A 21,414-nucleotide genomic window follows, 5' to 3' on the forward strand; every position below is an offset into this window, starting at 1 on the left:
CCGTTGGGAATCATTGCTTCCAATTCTTAGTTTTATTTTATACATGAGGAACCTAAGGGCAATAAAAGTGGCTTAGTCGTAGTTAGAACTGTGGATTCAGTTTTCTTCTGCCCCGCCCTGCTTCTCGCCTTTGGCAAGATAATGGGCATTAGCTAGTGACTGAAAGAAGGTTAATTCATAGATTTTTTTTTTCATTTATTCTCCAAAACCACTGTGTCCCATGCTTGAGAGAATCAAATGAAACAATGACTTGGTTTCAACAATATAATGTTACCAATGAGTTTGTTGAAAATGTTTTCATGGAAGGTGATAACATGTGTGTGTCTGTGTAACATATACTTGTATGTGTATAACATATATGCATATATGTATATATCCTAGAACCTGGCATTGAATGCGGGCAGGAGAGGGAAGCACTATATTTAGGATCATAATCCCTCAGGCCCTAAGACTTGGTTATCAGGTCAAGTGTGTGAGATTTGGCTTCCTCTTTGCTGAAGATGTGTTTTTCTTAGGAGGTGACTTGGTCTTTATGCAAATGGACATCTGTTGTGCTAGTCCCACCTGCTCTCCAGATATACAAGAGATTTCTGAACCTTGGCTTTGACTAAATCCTGAATCCTCCCAAATTTACCTTGATAGAAAGAAACAGCCTACATAAATCTAACAGAGACATGTCTAACACAGCAGCTTGAATTTCATTACTGACCTAAAGAATCACAGAGACTTCTCTCTCCTTTCTTTCCCCCTACTCTTAGCTGAGAGAGCAAACTTGAATAACCCTAAACAAATGCATTTCTCTTTAAAGAAAAATCACATTCTGTAATGTTCTCTTATTTCTTTTGTTTAACCAAGGTAATCTTTTATTTCAAGGATTACAAATTCCAAACCATTAATTTAAGACATTTTTTTAAGGATGAAAATGTAAAATTTTATAGAATAAATGAATTCTCTAACTGCTGAACCTCCGCTGCTCTGACCTAAGTTTAATTATGAATTCTGTGGAAAATAAAATGGAAACCATTGGGTTCAGAGTGGCTTTGCTGAGCTCTATGATTAGCAATGTATTTCCTATGATCTTGGGTTATATTAATTTAAAATTACATTAATATCTGGAAAGACATTTGGGTAACTTTTTTTCCATAAGTTTTTTTCTTCTTACAATGCCTAACTACCAGGGCTATTTGTTTGAGGCACCAAATTTCTTTAGTGGTTTGGCTACAGATCTATCACTAGGATATAATAGCCAACCTTGTAGTCGTATTATTATAACTTTGAGGTACATATGATGTTTCTTTAAAACCTCAGGGTTTTAAAATATTCCATATAAACTAAATCAACCCACACATTATTAACAAAAATTTTAATGTAGAATAAACACGATATCCTGTAATTACTAAGCATTCCTTCCCTAAACTCATTCAAATGTTGATTTCTATAAGATGTACTGGCCTTTTGAGTGTGTGTATAATTATATGCATATATAATATTTTGTGTGTACATATTATAGATAATATTTAGTAGCTTGGGAACTATATAGCAATTGAGAACTATATAGCAATTCTATACAGATTGGAACAATCTATGTAATTTGCTTAATTTATTAAAAGAGATTCCTGGAACAAGTGTTTGTTCTAGACCTGCTTTCATGTAGGGTATGTTATCTGCATCATAAAAAAGAGATAAAATTGGAGAGCACACCTGAATATTTTGTTATGAAGTTATAAATAGTGTCATTTAACATAATTCTAAATTAATATTTACCATAAATTTAAAGAACCAGTATAAAAAAGAAGTAAATAAAATAATGTTGTATATGTGACCTTGGAAAAAGTACTCTAACTTGCCTAGTGTTCCTTCCTTATCCTAACCTATAAAATGGAAGTAATAATAAGGTTGCTGTAGTAAATGAAAATGGTCCATGAAAAATTTATAATTAGTACCCAGCACATATTGTTCATTTGAAAATACCATCATTCTTACTTATATTCTTGTTTTCCAGCTAGCTGCTTAATGTAGAGAGGAGGCAACAAAGCCTGAAACTAATATATCAATCCAATGAAAATACTTTCAGCTTATTTTATATGATATTTTCCTTGCTGGCGTACTCTGCTTTCTAATTATGTTTTATTTTAGATAAAATAAACCTAGATTAAACCAGTATGATAGAGATGTGGCTTGGAATTTGATTATCAGAGGAAAGTGCCTCTGTGTGGTAGTAAAATTAACTGGAGATGTCTGCAGCAGAATTGGATAGACTTTTTAGGCGTTGTAACCATAGAGGATGTGTAAATGATGAGAGCATCTCTGTTCCAACAAAACTTTATTTATAAACACTAACATTTGAATTACTTATACTTTTCACATGCCATTCAATGTTTTCCATTTTTGGCTTTTAAAAACCATTTAAGAATGTCAAATGTCATTCCTAGTCAAGTAGGTGGTAAAAACTGAGGCAGAATGAATTTGGCCCATCAGCCAATTTGCTGATACCTGCTCTAGAGTAATATTCATTTTTAATACTAAATAATTTCTTTTCATCTTGTTTGTACAAATTGTACCACTTCAGATTGTAGACGGATCATCACAAAGCTGTGCTTAAAATATTAAGAAGCATTTTGTAATGCTGACAGTTCTCTGAATACAGGCAATTTCTATAAACAGATACTATGAGTTCTACCAGGAATAGAAATTTTAATGACAGTCTAATTAAATAGAAGCTGCAAAGAAAAAATATTACATTTTCTTATGCCAAATTATGAATGTCTCTGATTAATGCAAAGATATAGGCATATTGACTTCTATTTATTTATACATTTTTTTCTGAAAATTATAGGCTCCTCTGTGCAATCAACTGACCCTCCTACTTATCTAGTAAGTTGTACCTTAATGGCTAGTGATTATCTCTCATAATGCCCAGGAGTCAATAACTAGAAATAAATAAATAAATAAACTCTGAAATAAGAAATTAGCACATTCAATCTTTTTTCAAATTTCTATCCATAATGCCAAAAAATAGCTGCCTCTTCTTTTGTTACTACTTTCTTTACTCAATTAAAAAATAAATTTATAAACAATTCATTCAAAACTTATTAACACTATTTGCAGTTAATTATGACTCATTATATCTACTTCTGATATAATCCAATGGGATTTAGTTGATCAAGTACTAAAGATAATTTCAATATTAGACAGTCTTCACCTATGTGTGAGTACATTCAGGTTGCAGAATAAGATGAACTAAAAAACTTTGTCTAGACTCAAGAGAATTTTCTGTAGTTATAAGAAAAGAGTGAAATACCAAATTTGCAATACCTAAAACCAGAATTGTTTCTAAAAAGCATAGAAGCACAGGGCCTCCCCGGTGGCGCAGAGGTTGAGCACCGGGTTGCGAACCTGCCCGCAGCCTCTGCAGCTCCGGTTCGATCCCCGGCTGCTCCCCAGCCACAGGAGGAGGGTCCCACATGGCACGCAGACCTCTCCTGCCACCCACTGCTCCCCTCAGCAGTGTGCTTCAGTCCTTCTGCCTGCTCTGCTCCCCGCTCTGGCTCTGGTGAATTCTCTCACCCTCCCGCGCTTCTGACTGTACCCAGTGCTTGTTTAAATAAATAAATAAATAAATAAATAAATAAATAAATAAATAAATAAATCTTTAAAAAAAAAAGCATAGACGCACATATGTTAAGAAAGATGCTTTGAACTGACCTAAAAATACACAAATGTGCCAAAATGTGCAGAAATGTATCCCATTACGCCTCTCTCTAAGGAATGTATTGGTAATTACAAGTTAATACTTTTCTTTGCCTCTAAGTCTACTATTATTATAACAAAACCTTTCAGTGCCATTTATATCAAGGCATATTTCACCTCAACTGCATAGAAATTTAATTGAATACCTCTTTGGTAAAACTATAAGGATGCATGGAAAGACCAAGATCATGGACACTGGTGCTAGAAGATGAGTTTCCTGATTCCTGTTGTATCACTTAGCAACGTGTGACCTTGGTCAAGTTCCTCAGTGTTCTCCATTTTCTTCATCTGGGAATTAGTGTCATAATTATGTCAACCCCATAGGTTACCAAATAGTGCAGCCTGTTACCTTTGTAAAAAAGAATAAATGAATTAACATTTATTTTACAAAGCACTGCGAACAGTGTTTGGCACATAAGACATGTTGTATTAGCATCGGCTTCATAATTTAAATTAAAATAAAACAACTCTCAGACAAACAGATATTACAGTATTACTCTTTGTTCTTACCCAAGATTGGAAAGCCAAATTTGAATTCGGCCATAGGGAAGTTATTGTTTATTAGAATGTTCAAACCCTGAAAACTTTGCATAATTTCAAACTTGCATAATTACTTTTAAACTCAGTTATCTAAAGCACTTCCTTGACAAAGGATAGTGGGTATTTCCCCTTACAAGCAAAAGTGGTGCCACCATGTGGCAATCACATAAACACAGGTGCCAGTGCATTTGGCTTATTAGGTTTGAAATTACACGATATTGGCTGATTTTTTATTTTTTTAGCATTTGCTTTTCCCCCAGAATTTAATGTGTGAAGTGGAACTTTATTATTCCCAATTCAAAAATTCCAAATTTTCATAATTCCAATTCTCACAAAACAAGAAAACATCACTTTCATAGAGCAGTAATGTAAACTTGCCTCTGATCTGAATTTAGCAAGTAAATGAATAATGCAATTACAGCATTAATTGATTTCCAAAGTGATTTCCATCAACTCCAGTTTCTCCAAGGAAGGAGGCCAGAGAGAAAGTGCGTAGAAGCATCGTCATCACATCAGTTCCTTCTTCCTTTCCTCCAAACAGTTGCACACATATCCATCTTTCAAGTTGGGACTGTTCCTACAATTTCATTTGAAGAATGAAATAACAAGAATAACAAGATGAATGAATATAATGAAATAACAATGAATGAAATAACAATGAATAACAAGATGGATGAAAACTGTTAAGTTTTCAGCTGTTTAAAGAAAAGTTTTTGCTTTTCAAAACCATTGCAATCCTACATTAAGCATTATTGGTGAGACTTTAAGATTTTTTTTTTTTTTTCCTAATAAAGATTTCCTCAGAACTAAGGTAATAACTGAGAGCTGGAAAAGAAAGAAAAACAGTGCATCACTGAAAGTCCTGTTCCCATTCTGCAGGGCTGAAGAGTAGAGATTAGAAAAGGAAAAGAGGGGCCTCCCTGGTGGTGCAGGCGGTTGAGGGCCACACTGTGAAGCTGTCCGCAGCCTCTGCAGTGCGGGTTCGATCCTGGCTGGCGGGCAAGAATCCCACATGGCACAGCAGACCTCTCCTGTCTCGCCCGCTGCTCCCCTCAGCAGAGTATTTCATCAGTCTGCCTGTTCTGTTCCCTGCTCTGTCGCTGGTGAATCCTCTCACCTTCCCATGCCTCTGGCCTGTACCCCAGTTCTTGTATAAATAAATAAAATCTTAAAAAAAAAAAAGAAAAGGAAAAGACGTGGTCTGAATCAAGGGGGAAAAAGAGGAGTATTTGGAGTTTTCTATGTGTATTATCATGTCCTCTGCAAATAGTGACAGTTTGAATTCATCTTTTCCAATGTGAATTATTACTTTTATATATTCTATTGCCTAATTGCTGTAACTGGGACTCCAATACTAAGTTGAATTGTAGTGGTAAAAGTAGACATCCTTGTCTTGTACCAGCCCCGTAGAGAACAGAAGGAAGGTTTCTCAAAATATTAAAAATGGATTTGCCATATGACCCAGCATTTCTACTCCTGGGTAACTACCCAAAGAATTTAGAACACTATCTCAAAGGAATATATACAGTCCTATTTATAATAACCAAATTATAGGAAAAAACTTAAGTTCCCAGTGACAGATAAGTGGATTAAAATGATGTGGCATGTATACACAATGGACTGACCCTCCGCTATTGAAAAGAAAAAGATAAACTCTTGCCATTTGTGACAACATGTATGAAACAGGTGGGGATTATGCTAAGTGAAATAACTCAGAAGGAGAAAGACAAATACTCGCTGCTTTCACTTATATGTGAAATATAGAGAAACAAAGCAAAGGATCTGATAAAACCAAATTAATAAACAAATTCTAGAATTCTAACTGTAGAATTGATGCTACGAGAGGGGGAGGGTGAGCACGGAATGAAGAGAAGGTCCAATGGATGATGGTGGAGAATTATAGGAGCTTTGGTGGTGGGTATGGTGTGTTAACATACATGAAGAGGTGCGAAACTTTGCCCCTAAACCATAAGCAGTGTTGTAAACCTATATTACCTCAGAAAAAAAATCCAATAAATAAAAATCCAATTTTATTTATTTATTTATTTTAAGGTTTATTTATTTATTTATACAAGCACTGGGTACAGTCAGAAGCACGGGAGGGTGAGAGAATTCACCAGAGCCAGAGCGGGGAGCAAAGCAGGCAGAAGGACCGAAGTACACTGCCGGCACTGCAGAGACTGCGGGCAGCTTCGCAACCCAGCGCTCAACCGCTGCGCCACCGGGGAGGCCCCAATAAAAATCCAATTTTAAATAAGAAAACATAGAACAATGAGAGAGAGATAAGCAGAGATAAGCATCATGTATGGCATTTATGCTTTTTCTACACCTACTTTCCTGCATCTTTTATTACATAATATAAGATGCCTGTTGTCTTAAAAATATTAAGTATTGAAGCATACAGAAAATATGGGAATTTGTTACTTGATAAAGACAATTGTTTCTTGATAGTAGGACACAAGAATCAATATCAGCTCTTTTTTTTCTCTCAAAAACTACTTAACATGTTTCTGCAAACAAGGGTTCCTGATAGAAGAAGGGAATTATTTTCTTTTAAAAAAGTTTTTTTCTAAATAAAGAAATGTAACTTATTAAAAAAAAAAAGTGTTGTCTGAGCGTCTTAGTAGATAACTAAGTCAGAGAGTCACTTATCCAACCAATTTCATTAAACTTACTTTACATGTCAGATGATGTGCTTGATTCTGGAGTTAGAAGGGAATCTCATGTCAAATATTAGGTTTTATGTAATGAGAAGGAAGTTTAGTTGACAATTTGCAAGTTGTGATAATACAGTAGTTGTTTGTGACCTAAAAGAAAATAGAATTTATAAGAAAAAAATTGGGGAAGGAAACAGTTTGTCCCACCTTCATTATATTTCCTGTAGAAGTCAGTCTGCTTTAGATCAGAGATAATGAGTGTTATTCATGGCTAAATAGAGGAATCTTTTTTGATTAATAACTTTATTTTGTATTTTAAAACACTAAAATTTACATTTTATTTTACATTACATTTTATTATTATTCATTTACAGATGGCACAATATCAGATTAAATTTTTATATCAAATTACAGAATACGATGAATTAGGTCCTTCGCTGCTTTTACCTTGAAGTCATATAAATCAGCATGATTTGGTTTCCATACTGCAAGATGCTCAATGAAGATTTTACGTGGTTCTCATATGGTGAAGTAGATTCTAGCAAACACTGCAGTACTTTAGAACTAAGTGGGTATTACAAATGAGCTGGCAATTCATGTTTGTGTTATGGTTTGTTATGACTACTTAATTCAAAAGCATATTTGCAGAGAGGGAATTTGAATTAAGTAAATCAAAATAGTAAGGCTTTGATTAAAAAGTTAGCTTGCTTTAACTTAAATGTTGATATTTCAAGGCCTAGTGATATTTTAGTCATTTGTGGTTATTTTTGTTTCCTGTTCAGACCCCTGGGAAATAAGAGAATAGTAAATCAAAGCCCAGATTGCTTCTTGGATTTATTTTCTTTTCATTTATGCCACGTATTGATACACTTTAAAGAAACTAACGATATATACAGTTTGAGCAGAATCACTTTGAAAGAAAATTGTATTTCTGGACTAATCAATTTAAATATTTTTTGTGTTAAAATTATTCTTTTCGTATTTGATAATTTACTGTTTCTTTTTACTTCACGGTGACACTGTCATCAACATTAATAGTGGAAATGAACTAAGAATATTTGTATAACTAAAGTGTAATTTGGGCAGAATTGTCATCAAACTGATGTAAAACTTGTATTTCTCATTTTTGATGTTAGGCAAATTCAAATATATTAATTTACTATTTCAGAAACAACATACCTTCTGAGGCTGAAATCATATACACATTTCAATGATGATCTTTCAGTAAAAATTACCTCAGCATTTAAAAAAATCCATTACCGCTTATTTTAGATAAAATATTAAAAATGTTGATTAAGTAATTTTAAGAGAATTTATTATCTTATATTTACATTTATTAATTTAATTCTTGAATTTTCAAATTGAAATTTAAAAAAATGCTTAACTTATAGATTATCACTTCTGTTCTGATTTTCTAATAATGAAAATTAGGTAATCTTTCCTAAATTAGATCTTATTTTTTAGATAATTCAGCATAGGGACTTGTTCTTGTTTGCTAGCCTGAGACAAACAGCTCAGGTGTCTAAGCTGTGATTTCCTCATTGCTTTCCTACCTCACCTTGCTTGTTGTCACCTGAAAGCACGCTAACCTGTGGGGTCTGAAAGGACACTTTAGGTAGGAAAATTTTTGAATGACTTTTCCAGTTTTCATTCTTTGTCTTCAGAAACTTATCAATAATTTAAGCTTACAGTATCTGTTGGAATTCCATCAAAAAGTCCTAATAAGTAAATATTTTAGTATTTTAATTGGTTTGTGCATATGCATGTTTATATATAAGCATGCATATTTCCAGTTTATTTCTGTATGATTCATGTAACTATCATTCATTCATTTATTCCTTCATTCATTCCAGGTATGCATTAAGTCATTCCCATGTTTCTAAAAATATAGTCCCTTCTCTCACAGAGCATAGACCAGTAGTGATGGGAGACGATTAAATAAATGTTATGAAAAGAATTGCAAACTGTAATGTTTCTTGCATTGAATTGGTGAATAAGGTACATCAGTAAGAGATATAGTGTGACTGGAAGGCCATGTTAAGAGACTTATTTAGCTCTGAAAGAAGCAGTAGGAGATAAGTCTGCAGAGGTGGGGTAAAAGCCAACTGTAATGCATTTTATTGAGTATAAGTAGTATTTTAAGAAATCCAATCCATGTCACAAACTTGGAGACAGAGATTGAAAAGAGGACTTGTTTAAAAACCATTGCAGCTCTCTCCAGAGCTTGGCTTTTCCTGTCAGGAGCTGGCACAGCCTATCCACTTCCCAGAGTGGTCTGTTCTGGGAAGGCTCAGCAACAGCCAGGGTGGGGGCACTTTATAAAAAAAAGAACAACAATAACAAAAACTGGAGCCAAAAGGTAAGATGGTGGTGCCCACAGAATGGGAAAGGTGACAACAGTTTTCTGAGCAGTAACTTGAACCTAATTTACTCCCCACTTTTCCCCACAATGACTTCCAATAAATGATTTAACCTGGTATCTCCTGTGACCCTCTCACCAATGGCAGCCTGGTGGAAAGAAACTCAATTGAGGAGCTGTGATCAGCTTCTCCTTGGGCAATTCTGGGCACTGTAAACTCTGAAAATGAGTCTTGGTTTTTCTGTGTTCAGCTCTCCTCAGCATCCTTGCTCTGTAAAAGAACCCTGGACACCCTGTCCTCACCATAAAATACCAGTCGTCCATGGTCCCAAGATTTAAGGTTGAATTCATTATCAGAAGAGAGTGTAAATTGACATGAAACATAATATATGGCTCTTGGCATCATTTATCAGGTGATCAAAATAACTGGTGAGGAGCAAGTAAGTGAAGCTAGAATCACCAAAACTAAGTTATATTGTCAGTCTGAACCAAATAATTAGACTTGCATACATGTGTACATATTGTTTAATACATGCGGATAGTAAACCAGATAACTTCCTAATCGGTAGTAAAAACATTAAAATGTTATTTGTTATTAATTTTGATTCGGCCAGGAAGTACAGGTACAGGAAGACAGGATAATGCAGCACATACCGTTCAGAGAAGATGATACTATCTCTGGCACTATCTGACAAGCTAGCATTAGTGCACAGCAGAGTTTCAGAGATGACATGGTATCATTAGAATACATGTTGATGTGTTTTAATAGAAACAGTCTGTCATAGCAAAGTCTAAAGGCTGCAACAAAGAAACAGATATGAAAAGATTAGTGAAAGAAGATGTCTACTGCTGTGGAAGTTTTGTATAAGGGTTTCCTACAGAATTTGCCATGTATTTAAACTATTGTTCTGGGCCAGACTTTGAGGAAGCCCTCATTACATGTCTTTGAGGCAACTATTCCACGTTCCTTTCCCAACCCTGAGCTGCTGATCTGACTACGTGTGTTAGACAAAGTCAAAGCAGAAAAGAGCAGCGGGCAGCCATTCCAGTGGGCAGAGTTGTGAGCGCAAAAGCTCACAGAGTTCTGTGCATGAAGAAAGGAGGAATAGGAGCAGCCAAGATGAACAGAGCAACATTTGTTTCTCCCCAGCTGTAGAAATTATAGTTTCTGTGTCCACTTGCCAGGGTTGTGGATCATCATTTCCTTGGTATAAAGAACTTAATTTCAGTATAAACTGGTTCTGGGAAGCATGGATGATTACCCTGTTGTAGCTATAATTATCCCAAGTTGTAGCTACAGTAACTGTGAGTGTTGAGATAGTTAGACATGGTTCTAGTGTTTATTGCATTTCAAGTTTTTAAAAAACGGCTGAGTTGATACGAAAACCAAAAAGATGGTAAGTTTTTACCTCTGTCATTTTTTTGGCGATACCTATAGTTGAAGACTCATTTCAGAAGAACAACATGAGCAGTTTTTAGCTGCAGTTGCAATAGTTGTAAATGGCCAAAATTGTGCTCTTCTAGCATTTTTCTATCCGTGGGGTTTGCAACTTGTTTACTTAAAACATTCTTAAAATGGATGGTTTCTTGATTGTAAGCCAGGCAATAAAGTAGCAACCAAAGTTTTCTGTTTCTGAACATATGAAAATTCTCCCTTACCTGTGCTATAAATAATAGCAGCTAGAGTCGAAGACTTAAGGAACATTCCATGGCTGCTATATCATTCTTAGTACTCTTAATTCCTTAGCAGTCCTGGTATTAAAAAAAGGCATGTCACAGAAGTTTAGTTACAACTGTTACACATGTTGCTTACATAAATGTAATTATCATAAAGATCTATATGAACTGAGATTTTATTTTGAAATGGGAGCTTTTTTGTTTCCATGTCCATTAAATGCTAAAACTGTGTCTTAAAAGATGCCTGAGTTGATGAATGTTAAACAGAAGGAGGGATAACTATCAAAAAACCACAAGATACTTTGAAGAAGAATGAACAAGCGTTTGGAAAGAGATAATTAAGACTAAATAAAATATACATGGAAATATTCTGATTGGGAATTGGTATTAAATATATATGTGGAAATATTCTGACTGGGAATTGGTATTAAATAATACTATTTATATGATATACTTAGTGACATACAAAATATATAATTTGCTGTGTATTTGAAATCATAAACAAACAGGATGAGTCTAAGTGAAGTTATGAGATCTTGTGATATATTAAAACATGATTCACTTACAACTAATGCTAACATTAATATTTGTTGTCATCAGCTTCCTTCTAACATGTATCACTGGCTACCTATTCTAAGGAAATTGCGTGTTTTTAGACAAAAAAAAAATCTGTTGTGTACAGAGACGATTCCTTTCCCCACTTTTAAAACTGGTTGTTAATTTTTCATAAGTTGATTATTTCTAGTGATGGTGATATAGTAGCTATGGAGAATGCCCTTTCTTTCACATTCTGTGATATGAAAATGACTGTAACTTATTGAAACTCAGTCCTGGTATTGTGTTACTATTATTGCTCCTGGTTAGGCTTATTAGCCTGTCACAGAAGATGTAAGAAAAATCCATCATTCCTTTTGGAATACGATGAGCCTTTGTCACCCACAATGCAATTACTGTTAAAAATAGAAAGAGTGACTATGATACGATTATGATTAGCCAGAGATGAGCTATTGTCCAAGTAATGGGAACTAATCCAGCAGGCCAAAGATGACCTACACAGAACCATCAGTTTGCTGATTGCCATTTCTCTATGAGTTTGATGAAATATTCATGCCTTTGCTCTCCTCTCTGCAAGCACTATTGATTTCTTGTATAAACGCTGCTATATTTAGTCTAGACAAATGGAATGTGGATTGCTGCTGAATAAATTGGATGAAAGACTGGGATCTTGCCTGCCGCTTTCTCTCAGTCTTGGGCAATTATTTATAATCAAGAGCAGTTTTTGTAAGTTGAGGGTGATTTTTCACAATTTAGTGATTAGTCTCTGAACAAAGGCAAGCAGTTAGACACAATCATTTCTGTTGGGATAGCAGGTTAAGAAGTCAAATTACCTTTTGAGGTTTACAATAATAATTTCAGAGAGGTCTGGGATATTTTTCTCCCCTTATCTTTTTTTCTGGGGGAAAGGATTTTTCTTAGGTGGTTGATGTTTATAGTTTACGGATAATAAGAATGCCAGCAAGAAGAGACCCCAGGGTCTCTTGAAATTTTACATTTTATCTTTATAGGGTTAAATTCTGACCTTTGTTTATTGGGATCTCCATGTGAAAACTGGAGGCTATAGTTGGATATTTTATGTAAAAAATGAAATACATAATTAGCAGGCATTGCTTTTGATTGGAAATATGCCAACTCTATAAGTTAGTGCTCAAAAAAATCTCATGTTACTCAGACCCTTCTTTGAGCCTTCATTGAAAATTCTGCATTGGACACTGCGACCATGAGATCTTACAGATGATCATCTTCGTTTACTGCCAAACTTGTCACAGTTAACATCTTTCTGTTTACAAATACTGTGTTTTAGAAACCATTGTCCATCAAAGTATGATTTATTAATAGATTTTTTTTTACCATTTTCATTAATTACACATGCAGTACTTCCCAGCAAGCTTCTGGTCAATATATTGAAGAATGCATTGTGTTATCACCCCAAGATTGGTATCAGCACCACCCCTCAAACATATGCTGTACACACAATGATAAGCAAGTAGATTAGTGTTTGTTTCAGGATTTGCACCCTGAACCTTAGTAGAAAGGATTTCTTTTAGACTTTCTTGACTTGTTGAAATAGCTTGTAAATCCATGTGGAATATTACCTTTGTAGTTCTTAACCTGGAATCTGCAAATCTAAGTTACTAATAGTAATAGAATACTAGATATAATTTAAAAGAGTAGTGGGGGTGGGCCTCCCTGGTGGCATAAGATATTAAGTCGCAGCACCATGAAGCTATCCACAGCCACTGCAGCACGAGTTCTATTCCCGGCCAGGGAAGTGACCCACATGGCTCAGGAGACTTCTCCTGACTCACCCACTGCTCACCAGCAGTGTATTCAGTCAATCTGCCTGTTCTGTTCTCCATTCTTTCCCTGGTGAATCCTCTCACTCCTGCCCCCACCTCTGGCCTGTACCCATGTTCTTGTATGCATAAAAAATTAAAAAGCAGAGGGTAGAAAATTATTCATATTTTTTCCCAAAATATAACCATCTTCTGTTGTATATCTCACTAGTTTTTGCTATTAAAATGCAAATGCTGGGGCCTCCCCGGTGGCCCAGCGGGTTGAGCATAGGGCTGTGAAGCTGTCCACAGCCTCTGCAGCACAGGTTCCATCCCGGCTGGCCGGGGAGATTCCCACATGGCCCAGCAGACCTCTCCTGCGTCACCCACTGCTCCCCTCAGCAGTGTATTTCAGTGCCTATTCTGCTCCCCCCTCTGTCTCTGGTCATTCTGCTCACCCCCTGTACCTCTGACCTGTACCCCAGTTCTTGTATGTATAAATAAATAAATCTTTAAAAATAATAAAGTAAAATGCAGATGCTAAGATAATTAAAATCTCAGTGTACTATGTACTCTGTGATAGCTGGAGTTTTTGTCTTTTTATTTTACCACTTAACTCCAAAATCTATAATCAGAATAAGACTGGGAATTTAAGTTTCTCAATGAATGTTTTTTGACTAAAGTAAATTTTATTTAGTTAATATTATTACAGTGTTTGTATATCACTTTTTTTCTACTTTTTTCACTTAATATTGTAACAACATATTTCATGGTCCCATAAATATTATTTTTAACGATTGCATATTTTTCCACCAAATGGATGTTCTATGTATTAAACATTTTTTTGTAGGTGGTGACTTTAATTAAAATAATAATACTTGAGGTTAATATGATATTTAGCTATTTTTCTTTGTATAATCTTCTTCAGATGTGTTCTTACAGTTGCCAGATCTGAATAATATGGTAGAAATGTTTAATGTCCCTTTTACATACCACCACATTGTTTTTCAAAAGTTTTAAATCAATTAGCAGTGCCACTTGCAATATATAGTTGTCTATATAAGTCATGCTTATCCTATACAATGGGATTTTGTATATACATGTTATATATGTGATATTTTATGTTTTCTACTTGCTTATGAGATATAATCATTAGAAAACAATACCTTATTTTGATTTAAAATTTACATCTCTGTACAAGTTATGGTGTTTTTAAAAATTATTTAGTATTCCTTTCCTTACGCTTTCCAGTTTTCTATAAATCAATTTAATTTATTATTTAATTTCATTTTTGTTCTTGCTCCTAGTATTTTTATCTTATTAACCACACACTGTTAATGACTTATTTTACTATACAGAAAATTCCCATTTCATGTAATAAAAAACAACCACTGCATTTTTTGAAGGATGGGCTACATGTTTTACATTTTTTTTTTTATTTTAAAAGACTTTAGAGTAATCAGAATCTTAATTTTCTTTTCTTTTTTAAATTTATTTATTTATACAAGCACTGGGTACAGTCAGAAGCACGGGAGGGTGAGAGAACTCACCAGAGCCAGAGCGGGGAGCAGAGCAGGCAGAAGGACCAAAGTACACTGCTGAGGGGAGCAGCGGGCGGCAGGAGAGGTCTGCGTGCCATGTGGGACCCTCATCCGGTGGCTGGGGAGCAGCCAGGGATGAAACCGGCGCTGCATAGGCTGCGGGCAGCTTTTCAGCCCAGCGTTCAACTGCTGCGCCACCAAGGGAGGCCCTGTTTTACATTTTTTATTGCATTACCCCATTTATTCCTTTTAACAATGCTATGCTCTCTGTAAATATCACCATTTTAAATATGAGGGAACTGAGTCTTAGAGAAGCTAAATTATATTCTCAGTGTAAAACAGAAGAATAATAACGATTGTTTAGAGTTTAGAGAAGAGCCTAAAAATTGGCATCCTGCATGTCAGAATCAAATTATAGAAGGTGTTTTTTTTTTGTTTGTTTGTTTGTTTGTTTTTGGTTTCTGTACTGTTTAAATCTGTTAAGTTATTTTTCAGTTGAAAACTAGATGACTACACTGAGTTTGTATTTTCTTTCTTTCTCTCTCTTTTTTATCAATAGTTGATTGATTTCAGTAGTGGCTGACAACTTTAGAAAAGTCTTGCAATCCAGTGCACTGTTTTCCCTTCCCAAATCCCTGTATTCTTTAACTCAACCTGTTTGATTCAACTATAGAACTTCCATGATCCTGTGGGAGAATATCACATTCAAAATACTTAAGTTTGGCGTAGAAACCAACTAAGCAGAATGGATACCTGCCATGAACACCTAGTATATCTACATGTCTGTTCCGTCTGTGAGCTTTTGTGCTTAGACCACTCCATAGAAATCATCGTTCCCCTCCACTAGGAGTTGTGCTAAGAATTTTTATATACATTATCTAATTTAATTTTGACAGATTTAAATGTTATATTTTATAATTATTCTCAGATCATCAAATCTTTCTTCCATCTGTGATGTGATTGGATATTTGTTTTCTACTTCCTCACACTTTTTCTACCTTTTTTTTTTTTTTAGGCATGAGGTAACTAAGATACAGATTATTGCAATTTAAAAACCAGTATATAGAAACTAGGCTACTTTCATTCCTCTGTAGTTGGGCCTGGCACCATTACTGTTACTGATTAATCTACTCACCATTTAATCTACTAACATTTAGCATGGAGATTTACATTTTTTTTTTGCTAGGTCCAATAGCCTTGCGAATCCATTACATTAAAAACTTTACTTGTTAAGGGATTTATCTTAAAGTTTGTCTTTTAACTCTGGCTACAAAGAAAAATGTTCTTAAGTGTACAAATTTAGTTGTGTTCAAAGTTTTCTGTTTATGATATGGCACCTTTCCCTCAGTAGTATTGCATTTTTTGTCCTGAGTTGATTTCATAAGTTATCCAGTAGAATAAATTTTATGAATGACTTGGAACCAATGAACAATTTAGACTCATGTCTTTAAGAGAGAGAGAAAGATGTAGAAGATTCATGGAGAGTACAAATTGTTGAGTGAAAATTAATATATGGTCTGATGTAAAATTTTTTTTATCATCATTGTAAAATAATGTATAGAATTGTTGATGTAAAATTTATTGTATGTGGTAGAGTATCTTTTAATTTTTTTTTAAATTTTTTTTATTTATACAAGAGCCGGGGCACAGGCCAGATGTGCGGGGAGGGTGAGAGTATCCACCCAGAGACAGAGCCGGGTACAGAACAGGCAGACCGACGAAACACACTGCTGAAGGGAGCAGTGGGCGAGACAGGAGAGATCCATTCACCTTGTGGGTTGCTCCGTGGCCGGCAGGGATCAAGCTGGCACTGCAGAGGCTGCGGACAGCTTCACAGCGCTCGCTCAATTGCCTGCGCCACCAAGGAGGCCCGCTTTTACTTTTTTTAATTTCCAAATCAATGTGCTAATTTCCTATCCTTTGTCTTCCCTCTCTTTTTTTTCCCGGTTCTCCAGTGGATGTGAAGTCAGAGGTTCCTGTAGGCCTGGAGCCCATCTCACCTTTAGACCTAAGGACAGATCTCAGGATGATGATGCCCGTGGTGGATCCTGTTGTCCGTGAGAAACAACTGCAGCAAGAGCTACTCCTCATCCAGCAACAGCAGCAAATCCAGAAGCAGCTCCTGATTGCAGAGTTTCAGAAACAGCATGAGAACTTAACCCGGCAGCACCAGGCCCAGCTTCAAGAGCACATCAAGGTAGCAAATGTTTCTTTGTCTCTGACCTTTTCTGCAGGGAGCCTACACCCTAAAATGGGCATAAGAAGATGCATTGGGGGGAAGTTTCACTGTGATTGAGATGTGGAAGTGTGACTTGAAGGAAATTGTGTTTGTAATTGTGTGAAATGACATCTAAGCTGCCAATTTTTATCCTCTGCTCTAAAATTTGGTGAAAATCTTAGGTAAGTAGTAAGAATACTGACTAAAAAGCTGCTTTTCTTCCTGGAGGGAACTCTACTATTCTTTTACTCTTTAGTTTATAATGTCAATAATAGAGACTAGTAATCTCACTGTGTTTAGATTGTCTTCTAAATGATTTTGTTTAATTGCCTCATCCACTCACCACCAAGAACCATGAGCCTAGGAAAATCCCTTTTGTATTACTAAATAATTTGAACATGCTATTTACTAGAAAAGATCAATTAGTCACTTTATGTGAACAGAGCACCTCTCCCACTTTTTGAATTTTTTGGTTTATAAGTAGGTGTTCTGTTTATGTCCTAATCTTGCTTATGAAAGACCTCTCGATGTATGTATTCAAAATGATAACATAGAAGCGCAAGAGAATTATGAAGAAACTGGTGCAAACCATTTCATTGTTTTTATATGTGTCTAACAGGCTACAGTTAAGAATTTATTGAAAGAATTTAGGGTATGGTTAAGAACTAGAGACCTGAATTGCTCAAAGTATTATAAGAGAAATATGGCCTTGTTATATGTTTTTATGATAGACTTATTATCAGATAATTTTAGATTTTTCTATGTATCTATTTTCTTGTCTTTATTTGTAAAATGTCTTTCAATTATTTGACACAGACAATTAAAACAAAGCTATTTTTGGCCTTAGATGTTCAATAGATGTTCAATTTGTATTTATTATGACAGTAATAAAAAGCAGCAAATGTTCATAACAGGGGCCTCCCCTGGTGGCACAGGTGGTTGAGAGCCAAGCTGTGAAGCTTTCCGCAGCCTCTGCAACAGCGCTTTGATCCCGGCCGGCCGGCCGGCAAGGGTCCCACATGGCATGCAGACCTCTCCTGTCTCGCCCGCTGCTCCCCTCAGCAGTGTATTTCATCAGTCTGCCTGTTCTGTTCCCCGCTCTGTGTCTGGTGAATCCTCTTACCTTCCCGCACATCTGGCCTGTACCCTGGTTCTTGTATAAATTAATAAATAAATCTTTAAAAAGAGTTCATAACAAAATTTTATAACGTCCAATTGTTCAAAAAATGATTTAACTGATAACTTATTAATACAATAAATTGTAATATTATATCATATTTTATTGTACACTTGCATATCAAGTACAAGCACATTCATGTAGGACTAATAAGATAATTGGTCTATGTTTACATTGAATAATTTTACCACATTAACATTAGAGTATTGAGAAGGCAAAATTGCTATCTTCTTCCCTATGTACCTTGTTTGATGAGCTATCTCCTTAGCCTGGGAATCTGTTTCTCTTACTTTCCAAAAAAGAATTTTCAGTACCTGATATAAAATATATATTTTTTTCTTTTACTAGTCAATGTAAGTAAAAGAACTCTTACAATTTACTGATCTTCAACAAGAGTGAGAATTTTGGATTGGGTTCCCTGTAGAATCAGTAGCTGTGGCTATATTTTATAGTCAGGAAACCTTCACAGGTTCAGAGCTTGATTTTTTTTTAAGTTTCTCAAAGCATTGTTTCACTTTGTCCTTTGAAACAATAGTAGGAAATTTGTTTTCTAGATTTCCTTTTTTCATTCATTCTTGGCATGTTAGGATTGCAATGATAAATGAGTAAGATGTATTTTTCACCATATGTGAAGGTGGTAGTAGCTATATGTTGTTTGTTCTACCATCCACGAGTCATATTGCCCCGACTACAAGGCAATACTGATAAGCTACTGACTTAGATATTTCTTGTCACTTTTTTTGCTGCCTTTTGTACTTGTTGATATCAATATAAAAATCTTTAAGTAATTTATTTTTTACTTTTACTCAAAAATTAATAGCAGCAAGTTTGTGTTTAATCATTAATTTGTTCCAAGCAAATATATGTTTACTAACATTTGAAAAATGCTGGAAAAGAGGAGGCTCTTGAAAATAAAGATTCTGATATAAATAAAAGGAAAATTTAACTTTTGAAATTATTTTCCAAAGTAACAGGCTGTTCTTTCAGAAACTAAAGATATACTTAAAATTTTCTTTTAAGGTTAAAAAGTTTTTAAATCTTTATTTACTTTTTGTGGGTAAGGCTAAAAGTTGGTTCTTCTAATACTCATTTAGATTTTATTTACGTGAGGGAAACAGTGAATGATGCTTTTTATGTAGTAGTGTTTTGAAGTTTTGAATATTTGATTTCTGTTGAGTTAGATGCTGTTATACATTTTTTCTACCTTTCAAACAGAGGCAAAGAGAAATTCCATATCTTGTCTAAGTCCACATTGCTAGAAAGTGATTGCCCCAGGATTTGTACTCTTGCCTTCATTAAGCCTTTGAAACTACTACATCAGCCTGCTTCTCTCCTGGTCCAGAACATCTGAAATTGGGGTGGTGTGAAGTTTTGTTTCTTTATATTTTTTCAACTTCATTCCTGCAATCTTCAGTAATGGATAGTAGCTACGAAAATGAAATTGTGTGCTTTTCTCGATTCTTAATGGAGATTAAATTTCAACTCTCTTGGGGCTTCTGGTGAAAAACTGAATCAATTTGACCAACACTAATATCTGCATCAGATCAATATTAAAATTTATGTAGAGTTATGACATTTTTCTTACAATGGAATATATAAAAAATACTCATTAAGAAACTGGTGTATCAAAGTCAAAATGCCAAAGATTTTACTATGAAAGGTATGCAGAAATGCATCTAACTATGTCTTTCTAGCCATAATGATGCTATCATGATTGACATAAAGAGGTGACTTCTAGTTGCTCCATGGTGACTCTGATGCCATTACACTTTACCTTTTATTTTTGTTCTAATAGTTTTCAACATAAACATCATAGTTTCAGGTACCTAAAGAATATAACAAATTACACTAACTGCAGTGATACTGAGATTTAAAAATAGTAATAATAATTAACATTCATTTGGCTCAAATTTAAAAATTAAATTTCATGTACTTTATGAACATGATGTGTGTGGGAGATTATTCCTGTCTTACGGATGAGGAACCAATACTCTAGTTTGTAAACTGTTCAGATCTCATATCTAGTCAGGTCAGAGCCTAAGTAGAATTCAAAGTCTTTAATTGTTCCCCTGCAGGTACATTCACAATATTTATAGATGCCTGTTTCTCATTCTGAAAGAAAACTGGCATCTGAAAATACTTATTAAGAATACTTCATTTTCATGGAATTCACTGTAAGTGAATTCAAGGTAGTCAGACAGCCAAACAACAGTGTATCAAAGTGAGGCTCTATGGAGTTGATTTTTTCTTGACCAATCTCTCAAATCTGAAGGTTTTTGTGTGCTCAATGAACAAACTAAACTTTTTGCTTTTTTGAGAGATGAACTTACTATTATATATTTCACATTAGTCTATGAAAAATGGCTTCTGTAAGATTTGGACATATTTGGCATTCATTCTCTTCCAGGTAGACGTCCTCCGAACTAATTGATACCTCATTCTATTTATTTTCATCCAGTTTCACAGGATAAGAAATAAAGATTCATCAAGTTTATTTACAATAAGAGATTTGGTAAAATATACCTCCTGCCTTTGCCTGTTATTGTATATTTCAGATGTACATACAAGAGTTACTCAGGGAATTGAAAATATGGGTGAATCTGCTAATGTTTTGATAGGGCAATACTGGTGGGTAATGAAGTGTCTTAAAAACTTGCTTGTTGATGTTATTAAGACCACCTGTGGCATTAATTGATTTTCTTTATCGTTCAATAATTTACCAGAAATGGGGGTAGAAATGTAAGCAAAATACAAGCAAGTTCCAAAATCTCATAACATTTTCACTTTGGTCACTGATGACTGTGATGCCTAAAGAAATTGCACACTCTCATGTCTTTCTCTTCTCGTAAGTTGCAACAGGAACTTCTAGCCATAAAACAGCAACAAGAACTCCTAGAAAAGGAGCAGAAACTGGAGCAACAGAGGCAAGAACAGGAAGTAGAGAGGCATCGCAGAGAACAACAGCTTCCTGCTCTCAGAGGCAAAGATAGAGGACGAGAAAGTAAGAGGCACCAGGGTAAAAGATGAACTCTCTTTGCTCATCTTTAGCAGAATAACATTCTGAAAGAAGCCTGATAAAGAATGGAGTTAAACTTGTCAAAATTGTCTGTTCATTAAAAGGAATAAATTATGGACCCAAATGTTAAGCTTTGACATTCACCT

General features: G+C 35.0%; 1 protein-coding gene across 2 annotated transcripts in view; it reads left to right on the forward strand.

Moving 5' to 3' along the window:
- Positions 1–21,414, forward strand: part of HDAC9 (histone deacetylase 9) — an 853,144-nt gene that overhangs the window by 448,549 nt on the left and 383,181 nt on the right. Inside the window, exons 12-13 of one of the 2 annotated variants that reach the window (XM_054692408.1) lie at positions 16,813–17,054; positions 21,112–21,253. In XM_054692408.1, the coding sequence (XP_054548383.1) occupies positions 16,813–17,054; positions 21,112–21,253 (384 nt within the window). Of the gene's footprint in view, positions 1–16,812; positions 17,055–21,102; positions 21,254–21,414 lie in introns of both variants that reach the window. The other variant, XM_037508683.2, reaches the window with a different exon arrangement.

Source organism: Talpa occidentalis, unplaced genomic scaffold (genome assembly GCF_014898055.3).
Source record: "Talpa occidentalis isolate TD23 unplaced genomic scaffold, MPIMG_talOcc4v2.1, whole genome shotgun sequence".
NCBI lineage: Eukaryota > Metazoa > Chordata > Mammalia > Eulipotyphla > Talpidae > Talpa > Talpa occidentalis.